General features: G+C 41.0%; 1 protein-coding gene and 1 long non-coding RNA gene across 6 annotated transcripts in view; one reads left to right on the forward strand and one right to left on the reverse strand.

Moving 5' to 3' along the window:
* Nucleotides 1-14,258, forward strand: part of LDLRAD4 (low density lipoprotein receptor class A domain containing 4) — a 287,894-nt gene that overhangs the window by 260,199 nt on the left and 13,437 nt on the right. For all 4 annotated transcript variants that reach the window (XM_081014289.1, XM_081014287.1, XM_081014290.1 and 1 more), the window contains 2 exons: nucleotides 4,274-4,428; nucleotides 13,838-13,891. In XM_081014289.1, the coding sequence (XP_080870415.1) occupies nucleotides 4,324-4,428; nucleotides 13,838-13,891 (159 nt within the window). In that variant the 5' untranslated portion in view covers nucleotides 4,274-4,323. The remainder of the gene's footprint in view (nucleotides 1-4,273; nucleotides 4,429-13,837; nucleotides 13,892-14,258) is intronic.
* LOC308481681 overlaps nucleotides 4,430-14,258 on the reverse strand; it is a 33,831-nt gene continuing 24,002 nt past the window's right edge. The window contains exons 3-5 of one of the 2 annotated variants that reach the window (XR_013988789.1): nucleotides 13,173-13,424; nucleotides 9,673-9,737; nucleotides 4,430-4,688 (exon numbers count right to left, since the gene is read on the reverse strand). This is a non-coding gene — a long non-coding RNA (uncharacterized lncRNA). The remainder of the gene's footprint in view (nucleotides 4,689-9,672; nucleotides 9,738-13,172; nucleotides 13,425-14,258) is intronic. The other variant, XR_013988788.1, reaches the window with a different exon arrangement.

Below are 14,258 nucleotides of genomic sequence, written 5' to 3' on the forward strand. Positions count from 1 at the left end.
TTATGCCTCTTATTTTGGTTTCCACTTTATAATGATAGAAGTGTTTCACATGTGTGACTATTATATGTACAAAGGTTGGAGGCTTGTGCTTTTAATTTTGCCTTTTCATGCTGGTTTTATATGACCCCAGAGACATCAAAATAAGTAGGATAAATACTACCAGGCATACTTTTATAATCCTATGTAAATAGCAATAAATGTGTCTTCACTAGTACTGTTGATCTATTCTCTTGCGGTAGCACTTGCCATTATATAAACTGAAGACTCTTAAGATGTTTTGCTTTCATTAGGAGTTAAAAATTCTTAGGGGGGGATATTATAATTATGTATGCAAATGAGTGTGTTAGCCAAGACGAAGCCTTTGTATAAAAATTGTTTTCCTTCACCTTGTGGAAATAATCCCCAGTGCTGGGTTTTGGAATGCAGACACAACTGATCTGATGTGATATGGATGTGGGGAGAGAGCCCAGACTTTGAAGCTACACTGCTGTTAAAGTTGTGAAACTATGCTGCAATTAAAGATGTAACTTTGGAAATCAACCCACATCCTGTTGATCAAAAGGGTCTGATTATGGCTCACTTGGGCTGCAATGCTGTACATGCTTACTTGGAAGCAAATCCCACTGAACACAGTAGGACGCACTTCTGAGTAGACTTGCATTTTTCTGTCTGTCTTGCTCTCCTTTTCTACACATGCACATATTTAACATACTTTTATTTATCTCATTTTGCCTCTTAAAGTGTTCTTGTTTATCAGATTTTGCTTGCATATTTTCAGACTTTTTGTTTTCAAAATAACCATTCATAGGAAAAGAGGAACTGGCCTTCTGTAAAAATGTTCAGGGCCCCTGATTAAATTTAGAAGTCTGTGCTTTTGGCAGATGGAGAAATAACGTCATTCCAGCCATCACCGCATTCTAGGAAAGCCTAAATCAACATTACTTATTTTGCACATTGCTCTTTCACAACTGCTGCTCAATTGACACAGTAATAAAATATCTTTGGGCCAATTAAGTACTTGGGTTATTGGCCTCTCAAGTAATCGGCCTGCTGGGGTCCTGTGGTTGAGAAATAGTTAGGCTGCTGCTTTTGAAGCCTAAAACTTGTGCCCTCTTAGTAGGTCGGGGAGGCATGGTGAGAGAGGACACAGGGCACAGAAATCAAGGATTTTTTTTTTTACCCAGTTGTCAATAACAGCTGCAGCAGTGACCTGAGTATAAACTAACATATTGACTGATGCATGTGAAGTTTGAGGTAGCAGCAGTGGGAAACTTACTGGTTGAATTAAAAATATGTGTACTTTGCCTTATTGATAGCCATAATGAGGGAGCAACAAGGGAAGCAGAAAAGGAAATTTTCTGTTTTCTTCAGTTGCATAGTGAGGTCCTTTTAATCCTCCCTTAGACTGAATAATTCTCATGGCATGCAGAAAAATGGTAAGATTTTGTGCACGGTCTTGGAACGCATGTCCTTGTATGGCAGGTGTTGTTAGATTCTACCACTAATCCACTTTCTACATTCTCTATTCTTGTGGAGGTGAGACATCTTGATTATTTCAAAATCTTGATTGTTCATCTTAAAATCCTCTCCCAATGATTGGAAAAGGGATAGTTTGGAGGGAGAAAAAAATAACTATATTTTCCACCTTCTGCCTAGCCAAAGCTTTAAGAATAGGAATCATGAGGTACTCTTATTCATCTTTTTGTGCACTTAGCTTTAGAAATGGCTGAATTATAATCTTGCCTTTTCTTTGAATTTCTGCCATGCTAAAGGTGCCCAAGTGTCAACCATTATGCTTGTGGATTACATAATTCCATATGCGTGAGAGATTCTGGATCATTAAAATGTTAGCTAATACATACTTTTAAAACACATTTCTGGCTTTGTTTTGCCATTGCTGTGCCAGTACTGTGGTACCTCTACTTATGGACGCGATCCGTCCCTGGGTGCTGTTTGCACCCCAAAAAGTCAGTATGTAGAGTGCCGCTTCTGTGTGTGCGTGTGACACAACAGAGGGCATTTGCCGCGTTCGCAACCCGAAAATCCGCAACATGAACCTAACGCAACTAGAGGTATGACTGTATAGCCAATGAAAATAACCAAAGGCATGCTTTAGCTGAAATATGACTTACCGTAATCTTATATATGCATGGGCTGTTCAAGATGTTAATTGTAAATATTATTAATTTCATTAATATCCCACCATTCCTGCAAGGAGCTCAAGTCATGTATATGGTTCCCCCCTCCTCATTTTATCCTGACAACAACCCTGTGAGGTAGGTTAGGCTGAGAAACTGTGATTGGCCCAAGGGCACCAGTGAGCTTCATGGCTGAGTAGGGACTCGAACCCTGGTCTCCCAGGTCTTAGTCCAGCACTGTAGTTTGCCATGCATATTTGAAGTTTGATTTGTATTTGCTGTAAACAGGAAACTGAATGGAAGGAAAACCTTTTCATTCTTGCACGTACAAACAAGTACATTATTCTGTCATTGATGTGTTTTTCCTGTTAATTTGAATGGCTAAAGGTGTGAACCTTCAAGATTAATGATGTGACAAGTTTGTCCCAAAGTGCCATAATTTTAATTGATGCATTAATTGAATCTGAGGCGTGTAAAGCAATTATCATGTCTTCCAAAAGGAAAACATTTGTAATACCCTGGGGCGTTTTCTTTAATCTTTAAGACATTTTATGGGCATTGCGACTTTGTAAAACTACAGTGACTTTCTAGGTTAATCTCTCATCACCATGGTTTCACTGCACACGCGCGCGCGCGCGCGCACACACACACACACACAAAATCAATCCTGTGTGAGTCAAGGAAAGTCAGTCCTTGTTCCTTTTTTTCTTTAATGAAAGCTTTACATATTCAGGGTTTTCTTCTTCAAAGGAATCCTTCTGGTTATTTAAGCTTCCCCTTACATTTTTCATTTATTGAACTGTTACTGTGGTGGTGGTGATGGTGGTAATATTAATGGGAGACTAGATACAGATAAACGATGACTTATTTCAGTATTCTGGTAAGTGGGCAGTGGCACAGCATTCCTTATAATTCTGGAGCTTCCTGTGCTTGTAACTTCTGAATTCTTAAAGGACCTTTAAGTTATTATGTTGCTCATCATTAAGGTTGGAGAAATCAGTGTTTTGGGTACAGATGGGGACCATTTTGTGCTCATCCAATTGACGCATGACTGCCAGTGCTTGGGGCCTTTTGGTCCCAAAAGAAGGCGTAACGGGGTTTGAACAGGCTTTTGCTTGCTCCGCCGACATGCATGAGGGCCAGGAATGGAACCCCTGCACAAAATGGTCACCACCTGTATGTAGGAATGGGAAACCATTTCTCTACAAAGGGTTTTTGGCCAGGACTAGCTAATTTAGGGCCAGAACCAAAAGTGGGTGGACTTTTATCATTATTTCTCTGCAAGCTTAATGAAAATAGACTCTGGACACATGTCAAACTTCCAGCCGGATAGGAATCCCTACTGTGAATGCCTTCTTGTACCTGTCTTTGGTCTATATGTGAACCTTCTATAGAAAGCTTTATGTAGCAGGATGGCAGGACAGCATAGCAGTGCTTCATTTATCAATTTTGTTCAGGTTTCTTCCTATCCCCCTGGATGACGAGTTACTTGAATTGATTGCAATAATAGGAAGGATGTTGTTACTTAAACACTTCTTTTTCTTGAAGGATGTTTTCACCCAGGATATTAGCTTACCTTGCAGTCGGTTCACTGTGTACTTCCCAATATGACATACTGAAAGTGCAAGAAGATTTGTATTTCTAGATGATGCAAGAAGTTTTTTAAAAAGCATCTTAACTTGATTTGTTGCTGCATTTTTTTATTTAAGCTCTCCTTCATCAATTAACTTGGAGGCTTAAAAATGATGTTTAAGGTGGCGGTGGGGATGATTTATATTGAATTTTTTTGCTGTGCTGTGTAACTGATGAAAATCAGAAGAGAATCTTTTTTTTTTTAGACATTGAGGGAAGAGGGAATCCTCAGATAGGGAAAAGGCATCATTATTTAGCCTTTCCAGTTTGCAGATTTTGTTATTCTGAAATGTGTTTTCCAGAGAGGAAAAACAAAGCTATTTCAACCCTGAAATAGTGTGTTGGGATCAGTTTTTTTGCTGTAGTAAAAACTTTATTGAGCAATATACATGCATCAACAAATAGATTATTTTGGGTATCAGCTTGCAGTTTCACCTTCCTCTTTTTTTAACACTCCTTATCTATCCTAGAGTGACACTTTTTCTCTCTTTCTTTTCCCACAGCTGAACTAGAGTTTGTTCAGATCATCATCATAATCGTGGTTATAACTGTTATGATAGTGGTGATCATCTGCTTGTTGAACCATTATAAAGTGTCAACACGGTCATTCATCAGTCGGCAGAGCCAAAGCAGGAGGCAAGAAGAATCTTTACAACCGGTGAGTTGAAACTTCCATGCTACCCATATTGGTTTAATATATGTTTTGTGGCAGACCTTTTATTTATTTGCCATATTAATATGCTGCTCAATAATGACATTCTCTGGGCAGCCTCCAGTATTGCTAAACTATTGGAAACCAAGCAATCCCATCTAGGAAGAACATTCACATATAGGATCCCAGCAACAAAAGTCTTTCTCCCTTGTAGCCACCAGTCACACCTCACTTGGCAGGGCCACCTGGAGTTTACAGGCAAACAACTGGTCACCAGGAAAAAGACAAAAAAAGGAAATTGTGTTCAGATATTTCTTAACCGCCTTCCATGAGAACATTCCAGGGCAATATACAAAAGTGTGAGAACCATTTACACAACAAATACATATAACATATGTGAAGAAACATTGATAGTAGAAGAAAAGAATAACATTTATGACCATCTAACATTCCTGGGCAAATAGGAATGTAATAGTCTTAATCTGGCATTAAAAATGTTGGCATCAGACATGTCTCCTTTGAGAAAGCATTTCACAGTTGGGGCACCACCACAAAAAGTGTCCTCTGCTTTGTTACTACATAACATATCTCTGTTAAAAAAGGTTACTTGGAGAAGGACCTCAACAGAAGATCTTAAGACACGGGCAAGCTGGAATGGGAACAGGTACTTCCTCAGATATCTGGATCCCAAAGTATAAGAACCAGCACCTTAAATTGTGCTCTTGAGAATATGCTTGTCTTTGTAATACAGTCATACCTCTTCATACATTTGCTTCAGGTTAAATCTTTTCAGGTTGCGTCCCGCGGCGACCCAGAAGTACCGGAAAGGGTTACTTCCGGGTTTCGCCGCATGCGCAGATGCTCAAAATGACGTCACGTGCATGCGCAGAAGCGACGAATCGTGACCTGCGCACGCACAGACGTGGGTTGCATTCTGCTCATGTTGCAAACGGGGCTCCGGAACAGATCCCGTTCGCAACCAGAGGTACCACTGTACTTTCAGAAGATATGAGTGCTGTGGTTGTAACCGTAAGAATTCTGATGGCCAAATTCTACACTAACCGAAACTTCCAGGTGGTTGACTGGTGTGGTCCCACATATAACACATATTAATCCAACCAAGAGTTACTAGAGCATGAATCGCCCTGGCACGGCCGACCTATCCAGGCCACCAAATCATTGGAAGCTGGTAAAAGGGCCTCTGTATTCTATCTCTAATAAATTCTGTGCTTGCTGATTTACTACAGAAAAGTTAGCAGAATTTTAAAATCCTTCTGCATTTTAAAGGCTGTGCTTGGCTTTGTTTCATTCAAGACGTGTGAAGGCCCTTGCTTTTGTATCACATTTTTGTAGCTCATCCATCTCCACTGCCATCGAGGGTCATTCATTGGGCTTTTCCTTATATCCTCACAAGGTAGATTAGGGTGAGAAAGAATTTACGGCCACTTAGGGAGCTCCATGACTAACTGGGGATTTGGATCTGGGTCTTTCTGATCCAGCACTACCCATGACTCTTCAAATGGTGGAGGCCATTCACAGAGGAAGGTATGACTGGTGCTCCCCCATTGTTAATATTGCCAAGTACTTTTTTTGTTTTGTTTTTAATCTTAGTCATGTTTAGCAATCCTGGGGCACTTAGCCATAATTTTACTGAACTAAGGCTATTTTTTAAAGGATTCTCAGGTTTTTGGAGGTCTGTCTTTCTGCATGCCAAACTGGCAGCCTTGCCTCATGGCAAATGAGTTGTATGACCTGTTCTCTACATATAAGGGAACTTCTGCCAGCTGAATGAAATAAGTTGTTGACTCAAGTCTGGCCAGCGTGAATTGGGCTTCAGAACAGCAATGCAAATTCCATGGCCACTACACTATGTATGTATGTATGTATGTATGTATGTATGTTTGGGGTGGGGGGTGGGGAGAGAAACCTGCAGTTTCTTCTTGGGTGGTTGTTTTCTACCCCTGGCGTTACTGCTATGCAAAAAAACACATGCAACGGTAATAAATGCAACTTTTCTTAATCAACAAGATCATATAAGGGCTAAAGAACTGACCAGAATACACCTACAGAAAAAGAAAGTATGAATGGGTGTGTAATGTTACGTACCCGTAATCATGCCTAGAAGTCCTGGTTAGACTGGGCTATCCAGATGTGCACTTATTGGCATGATAGTGCACATGTATGTTCCACACCCTTAATGTGTTTCCAGGAAGCGCCAGTGTGTTTGTATTGCTGCATGGAGTGCGCAGCTGTTCTCTGTAGTAGACATTTGGGTTGTAGTAATCAGGTTGGGTTGAAGTAATCAGGTGTGATCTGGGCTCTCAGTCTGGCATTTCTTTCACTGGTTTTATTCAGAATCTAAAAGGAAGTTTTAACTGTGGCCATCCTTAGTGACTGAGAGGTATCAAGTATCCAACGAATTAGATATTATCTGCCTCTCTGCTTAGATCTTGAACAACCACCGTGAACCGGAAGCCTCCAGTGACTAGGCCTTTATGTTGTCTGATTAAGATGACGGAATTGGAAAAAGCAGTTACAGAGATGTATTGTAAAATCGTGCTTAAAAACAACAGCAAAAAACAAACAACCCTTTAAAATTCTATTAAATTGTCAATCTTTTTATTTTATTTAAAGAATTTTGAAGGCCCTATTTCTTTTTAATTGGTGATAATGACTGGGTAGTTGATTGTGGGGAAAGTAATTATGTGTGTGCATATCCTGATTCCGGATTTAGAATGTTTGCTGACTAATAATGCCTGAAAGCCGCTGCAGCTTCCTTAACAGAAGAAGCCTCAGAGTCTTGGGTGAGGGGGAGCAAGATTTAAAAATATGACATATATGAAAGAAAACAGTCATTTTTTTTCTTGGCAGAGTTGAGTGAATTTAGCAAAAGTCTTTCTGGCTAGCTCTAGTGTAGTTGTACAGTTAGGGCTAGGCAGTCTTTTCTTTCCCTCCTCCCCTTACCTCCAAATTCTGAATATTCCCTTTCTGATTCCACGTTTAATATTCCTTAGAAAAATGCAAGATTCGTTCCTTTTTTCTCTTGCTACTTTGAACTGCTCCACCAGTTCTGCCTCTAATAACTGCAGCTCTTTCTTGTACAATTCCAAGATGCCCCACTGTCTAGGGGTGGTGGAGAGAAACATGCTGCTTGAGCAGTTTTGAACAGAATCACTATATGAACATGGAAACCATGCCTCCTATGAAGTCAGACTATTCATCCATTTAGCTTAGCATTGTCTACTTTGGCTGGCAGCAGCTCTTTGGTGGAGGTTTTTCCCAAGCTCTGATATCTGGGATCTTCTGCATGCTCTATACAGTGAACTAATGCCTACTGCTAAAACAGAATAGGTGAAATGGTATAACTGGGTCAGTACCTTTTCTTGCTTATATATTTATCTCCTTGGCAAAAAACTAACCCAAAGAGAAATTCATTTTGTTTGAATCCTGTCCTTTGTATCTTCAGGTGCTGTTTCTAGCCTTGCTCCCTGACGACTGAATGTTTTTTAGGAAGGAAGTCTTTGCACATTCAGCCATATGTGCAAAGGCTTCCTGCTTGCAGAAGTTTCTGTTGTTGTGGCCATTAGAACCCTCTCTGCTGATCTTAGTACCTGAGAGGTAGTTCCCATGCCCTCTCAAGCTCAATGGGGGGGGGGGGAGAGTGCCCCTGGAAAGGGCATGCTCTGTGGTGGCCCCAAAGTTGTAGAATTCCCTCCTTGCAGAGATTTGCCTGGCACCTTCATTTATACAGCTTTCAGTGAATGCTGAAGACTCACCTCTTTACTTTGGCTTTTGACACTTGAGATGTATATTTTTGAGGGCCCAGCTTTTTCTGTGATTATATGTTGTTTTGTACTGTTTTAATATTGTGTTTTAACTGTAACCTGCCCTGAGTGAAGTGAGGGGAGGGGATGATGATGATGATGATGATGAAATAATGTGTTTAGAGAAACTTGCCAGGGTTTAGTTCAATGATGCCAGGATTGAAGTTCAGGTAAAACATCTGTGACAGCTTTGTAATCAATGATCTACTTTACAGTGGTAATAAATAATGGGATTGCCCAACAGGCAAGAAGAAACATGCATCTTTTGTTCCACGCTGCATACTCTTGCTGTAAGCCATTGTATAGTGACGTATATTGTGTCATTTAAGAGAACTAGCAGGTGTCTTGCTGTTTGTGTATTGCCAAAATACATTCTTTCCATAATATTCTTTCCCCCAAAACGGTTTCATAAAAATGTTTCCTAGGTTTTTACAGAACTAGAACTTCACAATAATTGTGCAGTAACATTTCCCTTTGGAAGTTTTCTTGACTGCTGGGAGCGGGACAGGAAGGGTGTTTTCTGAAGCTCCAGTGACATAGGTGGGCCTCTAAAACCAAAGGGAGTTGGAAAAGTATTATTCTTTGTTACTGCTGCTACAACTTCAGCCACAAGCCTAGTTGCTTGTGGTAAGTTAGCATCTCTTCCTAACAGGCAAAGCTTTTGTAAACTGGAAGACCCTGTGCATGGCTTAGTATCTTTTCAAGGATTTGTTTCTGAAGCCGAATTATTGTATCTAATCAACCAATCAAATCGGTCAGTTGCATACATACAGTAATCAATAAAACGGAAATAAAAAATCTAAATGCGCCTGCTTAAAGTTGCTGGGCACAACATGCATGGGGGGGGGGGGGAGTTCTGTCAGGATTTAAGGTGTGCCATGATACAGGCTAAGTGTTTCTTTATGGATGTAGCACAGTCTGGAAAGGCTGGTTTGTCATGGTAACCCTGGGCAATTTCATAGACGTTTCTGATCATCTTTCTTACTTACGTTATACTGTACAGTATAGCAAATATTTGTCCTGTGTCTGCTCAGTAAAAAGAAGTGAGGAAGATTTGAGTATGCAAAAAGTTGTAAAACTTAGTGGTCCTGCTTATTTTATTATTTTTCTGCTTATTTTGAACTGTCAGGACATTTTTCCACTGGTTGGAAACCCCCCCCCCAAGTGTGTTTCTTGCTATTTTATTTGTTGGTTTGCTTTTTTTAAAGGCTATTTTCTCTCTCTTTGAATTTGTCATGTGTGGCTTTTAATGGAATCCTGCCTGTACTTGCCTGTCTCTTTCTAGTGTAGCATGCACTGTGGCATTGCTTATGCTCTGCTTTGAAGAGGAAGTGTTTGGTGTCATTAAGAAATATATTGGTCTGCCCTGTTCTCGTTTCTTTGCCCCAAAGGACAGCTAGGCTATAACCAGGTAAAAAGTGCAGACCTTGTGTGCAGGGACCATGTTCAGCATCATCCTGAAATCAGACATATCTGGCCTCTTGCTGCCACCTAGAGAAAAAATGGAAAAATGACACAGAAACCCCATTACTTGCGAATGCAGTGGGAAAGTTATTGTTATACGCATCCTTTTGCTTATTGTATTTCTAATGTAATTATAGCAATGCACCATTATCACACTTTTTATTCAATCAGAGGAACACGTGTGTTGCGTTAGCTTTTGAGAGACGTGACAACTTTTGCATCTTGGTCTTCATGGCTTCTGCTTGCTTTGCCTGATCTTGAGCCCAGGGGTGTGTGTGTGTGTGTGTGTGTGTGTGGCTGAATATCTACTTTGACCGTACTCCTGACACCAAAGGCATGACATGCGTAGAATATAAAGCTATGTACCGTAAATATCTCCCTTTTGAGCAAGGTGATAGACTAATTTCACACTTGCCACTTTTGAGCTTCTGTCCTGCCATCGGTATATCTGTGTGCATTACAGAAATGAGGTTTTAAATGTGCTTCATTCCCCCCCCCCCCCCCCGTGGAATCTCTTTTTGAAATAAAGTTAAAAGTTAATAATTGAAGGAGACCAGGATCCAAGTGTGTAAAAAGCACCTCTGATAAATCACCTTTCAGTAGCTCAGTCAGTAGAACATGAGATGAAAGAACGAAAATCTCTTCCTTTTTTTTATTATGTAATAGGGAAGTGGTGTTTGGATGCACAGTCGGTCTCTAAGTGGTACACCTTGACTTTCTGCTGTTGTTCCTCTTATAAGTTCCTTTAACTAGCAGATATAAGCTCTGTAAAATTGTGTAGCTTCCAATCCCAAAAGCATGACTCAGTGCACAGGCCCTTGATACAAATTGCATATGTTAATTTATATTTATAGATGCAAATTTAGGTCAGCTTCCAGAGGAGAATTTGCCTTGTAAAGCAATGCAATTTTAAAAGTTTTTTTTAATCAAAAAAATAAAGGCTAAGAAGAGACGGGAGATTCAGGGCCAGGTGCAAAAGACCTTAGATTCAAGCCCCCTGGGTCACACCCTAACAGTGCCCCTCCCCAAAATGTTTTGCCCATAAAATTGTCAGTTTGGAAAACTCCCAATGGCCTAGTTGAGGCATAACTATCCCAGCCCAACAAATGATGCTTTATGAGCCTGGGAACTCGCACACCACCCCCTACTCCTCACATGCCCTGTTTCACCACAGAGTTCCTTGTTTCTTCAACTAGTTTCCCTTGACATTCAAATAGACAAATTATGGATTACAGTGCAATCACAGCCTGGATAGCTAGTAGGTTAGAGCATGGCGCTGATAACACCAAGGTTGCAGGTTTGATCCCCGGATGGGACAGCTAGATTTTCCTGCATTGCAGGGAGTTGGACTAGATGATCCTCAGAGTCTCTTCCAACTATAGGATTCTATGAGTCTATGAATCACATACTTATCTTCTTGGAAGCAAGTCCCATTGAATCAACGAGGTTTATTCCTAGGTACATGGGTGCAGGATTGTATCCTTAAAAACTAAGATAGCTTCACTGGAGCCAGTAAGGGAATGTGAGCTTGCAGGCTCCTGGGCCAGTAAACCATGGTTTATGTAATCCATTGCATCTGTATGAGGCCAATAAGTATTAAGAATTACAGGTTTTGAGACAGTTGATTTGAATTATTGTTGTGTCTTGAAAGAGTACAGTTACAAGTATTTGCACCTAATTTGGGGCCTTGCCGTGACATTAATTTTCTGGTTTGAGCATCTTAGACCTGGACTGCCTCTTTTGTGAGCAGCACCTGCTTCTTTTTGACTTTTTGGAAGGCGCTTGGTTGTTTAGCCTTTGGGCTTACTTCTGAATTTTCCTTAATTTCATTAGCAGAGGATGCTTTATGGGTACAGTTCTTCAATCAGAAATCTCTGGCCAGAGACTAGGACTAAAGAGAAAAGGGAATAAGAGATGTAGAGAGAAGTGGTAGGAAACTGCAGCAGCAGCAACCACAATCACAGCAGGCACTGTAAATGCAACAGAGACCTGAAGAAATTATGATGGAACCCATTTTAAGGTAGTTTTGCAAATATGAACTAGGGTGACTCCCTCTCACTTGCCACCCACCCTCTGCTCAGCTCACCTGCTCTTCTTCTTAATATACTACTGCAATTGCGTGTCACGACTCTTTCTCTGGGGGAAGGAGATGTTCACAGAAACCACTTCTCAGCTGCTGTGATGTTGGGTTTTGGAGGGGAAATTGTCCCATGGAAATTAGAGTAGTTTGGATTTTCGCATTGTGGAATTTTCTGCCACCCTAGAGGGTGATCAAATTTTACATGTTTATTCTACCTGTATTTGGTATAAATGAAGCTAATTTTGAAGCTGCGATTGTATTTGCAATTGGCATCCTGCATTGAACTGAAAAAACTGAAAAGTTTCCATGGAAAATCTACCTCATTTTGCCACCCAGCTGATAGGGTCTTCCCATCCAGGAAATGGGAGGCACTAGGAATGCCGTGAGCCTGCTTTCCTCTGCCAAGAAATGAAGAAAGCTGAGGAGTCCCTGAGCTGCTCTTCTGGGCCTTCTTCATTGGGGAAATGCATTGGAATGCCACGCGTGCTGTATGTGTCTTTCATTTCTCAGGAGTGTGGATGGGCAAGATTCCTCTCAGGCTTTTTGTTTTTTTGGGTGGGGAGAAATTGGTTTATTGCCATGGAGGCCAAGCAAGTACCTATTTAAACGTTGATTTCTACGGTGAAGTGGGTGAGGGATGCACATAAGATTGTTCAAATACTAAGGAGAAATCCTAAGCTGTGTCGACTTGGTCTATTCATGCCATCTTTAGCATCAAAGCAGTGTGTTAAAAAACCACCCACAGCATTCTTAACGACAGATGGACCACAGCCTGTTTGGTGCAATTAGCATTGTACTTTGCTCCCACTGGTGAGCGCAAAGAGCTGGATCCAGATCGAGGACCAAGAGACAGTCCTGGCAAAATTCTATTTCTGAGCAGATTTAAATGAGCTTGTTTTCATGATAACAAACCATTACCTCACTTCAATAATGGGTTTATTTACACAAAGAGTACATTTCACCTTGGGATAATTAACTTCGTTAGGAGTGTCAATATTGGGACCTTAGCTAGAAACAGTGAAGTTTGTAGCGTAGCAGCGACCTTTATGTGCTCCCTCCTTCCTGCCCAGTTAGGGTTCTTGGCCCTAGGGCCCCTAGCCATGTAAACACAAAATGAAGATTCTGACTTGGGATAATCCTAAATGAACATTTTCATATTCATAGCTTTGATGGAAACAAATCTGAAGATGGAAGCTCTTTCTTTCTCTTTCTCTCTAGTTGGCTTAAAGTTTGTGCCTCAGTTTTCCTGATGGGCTGATCAGTAAAAATAAAAAATGGAATATTATAACAGAAGGAATGATCCACAGAAATATTGGAGTCAGGCATAAAGAAGGGGCAGAGATTAGAGAGAATCTACAAATATAGTGCTAGAAAATCTTTACCGTAGTTTATTTTCATTGATGCAGTTGAGTTTCCACGGAAACTGGATCAAAAAGCCCCATTGCATGTCAACTAGCATATTTGAGTGCGATTTTCATGCACTTTGTTGTCAGATAAAACCTGCAACTACTGGTTTTACAAGCCATCTTCTACTTCTTTTAGATGGTTTTTCGTTTTTATGTATGGTACTTTTAGAAACTGGTAAGACAAAATAAGTATCTTCTAAATGTTCCCTTTGGCAAGTGGCAGGCTTGCTGAAAAAGAGAGAATACTTTTATTCAGAGTGTGTATTCACTGGATTGTGTTACAAGACCAGTTTAATTAAACTGGAGGTGTAAACTGACATAGACTGGAATGTTGTGCACTTACTGGGAAGTAAGTTCTGTAGAACTAAGTTGGACTTGCTTCGGAGCAAATGCACACAGGGTCGGGCTCTTAGGCTTCATTTACTAGTAGGCCAGGCCCATTGGCTTAATTGGAACTGAATCACTGTATCTGCCGTTGGTTGGAGAAAATAAATATATCCTAATTCTTTGAGTATGTAAATATTAGAGCAAATCATGAATGATGTGAAGTTGACTAGGATGTTGAACATTAATATCATGAAAGTATAATAAGAAACCTTGTTCAGAAGCTAAGTGTTCTCTCGTTTTCTCTCTTGTGCTAGGAGGGGTGTTTGTGGCCTTCCGACAGCTCATCTGCACGTCGGGGAGCTTCCGAGGTAAGCTCTCATTCACACTTCAGATCTTCCAGAAACTACGTTTTCGTTAATAGCACATATTTCCCCCTTGTGCTGTGACTGCAGTTTTGCAGTCAATTTCTGTCAGTTCAACTTAACTTCAAGTCTTAAGCATATGTGGTGCTGGGGTGCAAAGATCTGCCCCCCCCCCAGGTTATCCAGTCCCAGGTGAGCAGGAGGACAGAGCCGGCTGCCTCAGTGTCTCCGAACTCACAGCGCAGAGCCGCCCGCAGCAGAAGAGCCCACCATGGCGCTCCGACCGACGGACAGGCTCTTCTCTTGGGCCCCGGACTCTCGGTCTGGCGCCCCTGAGAACCCAGCCCCCGGGCACCCCACACCCCTAGTGCCT

This window comes from Podarcis pityusensis (assembly GCF_964106645.2).
Source record: "Podarcis pityusensis genome assembly, chromosome: 7".
Taxonomy (NCBI): domain Eukaryota; kingdom Metazoa; phylum Chordata; class Lepidosauria; order Squamata; family Lacertidae; genus Podarcis; species Podarcis pityusensis.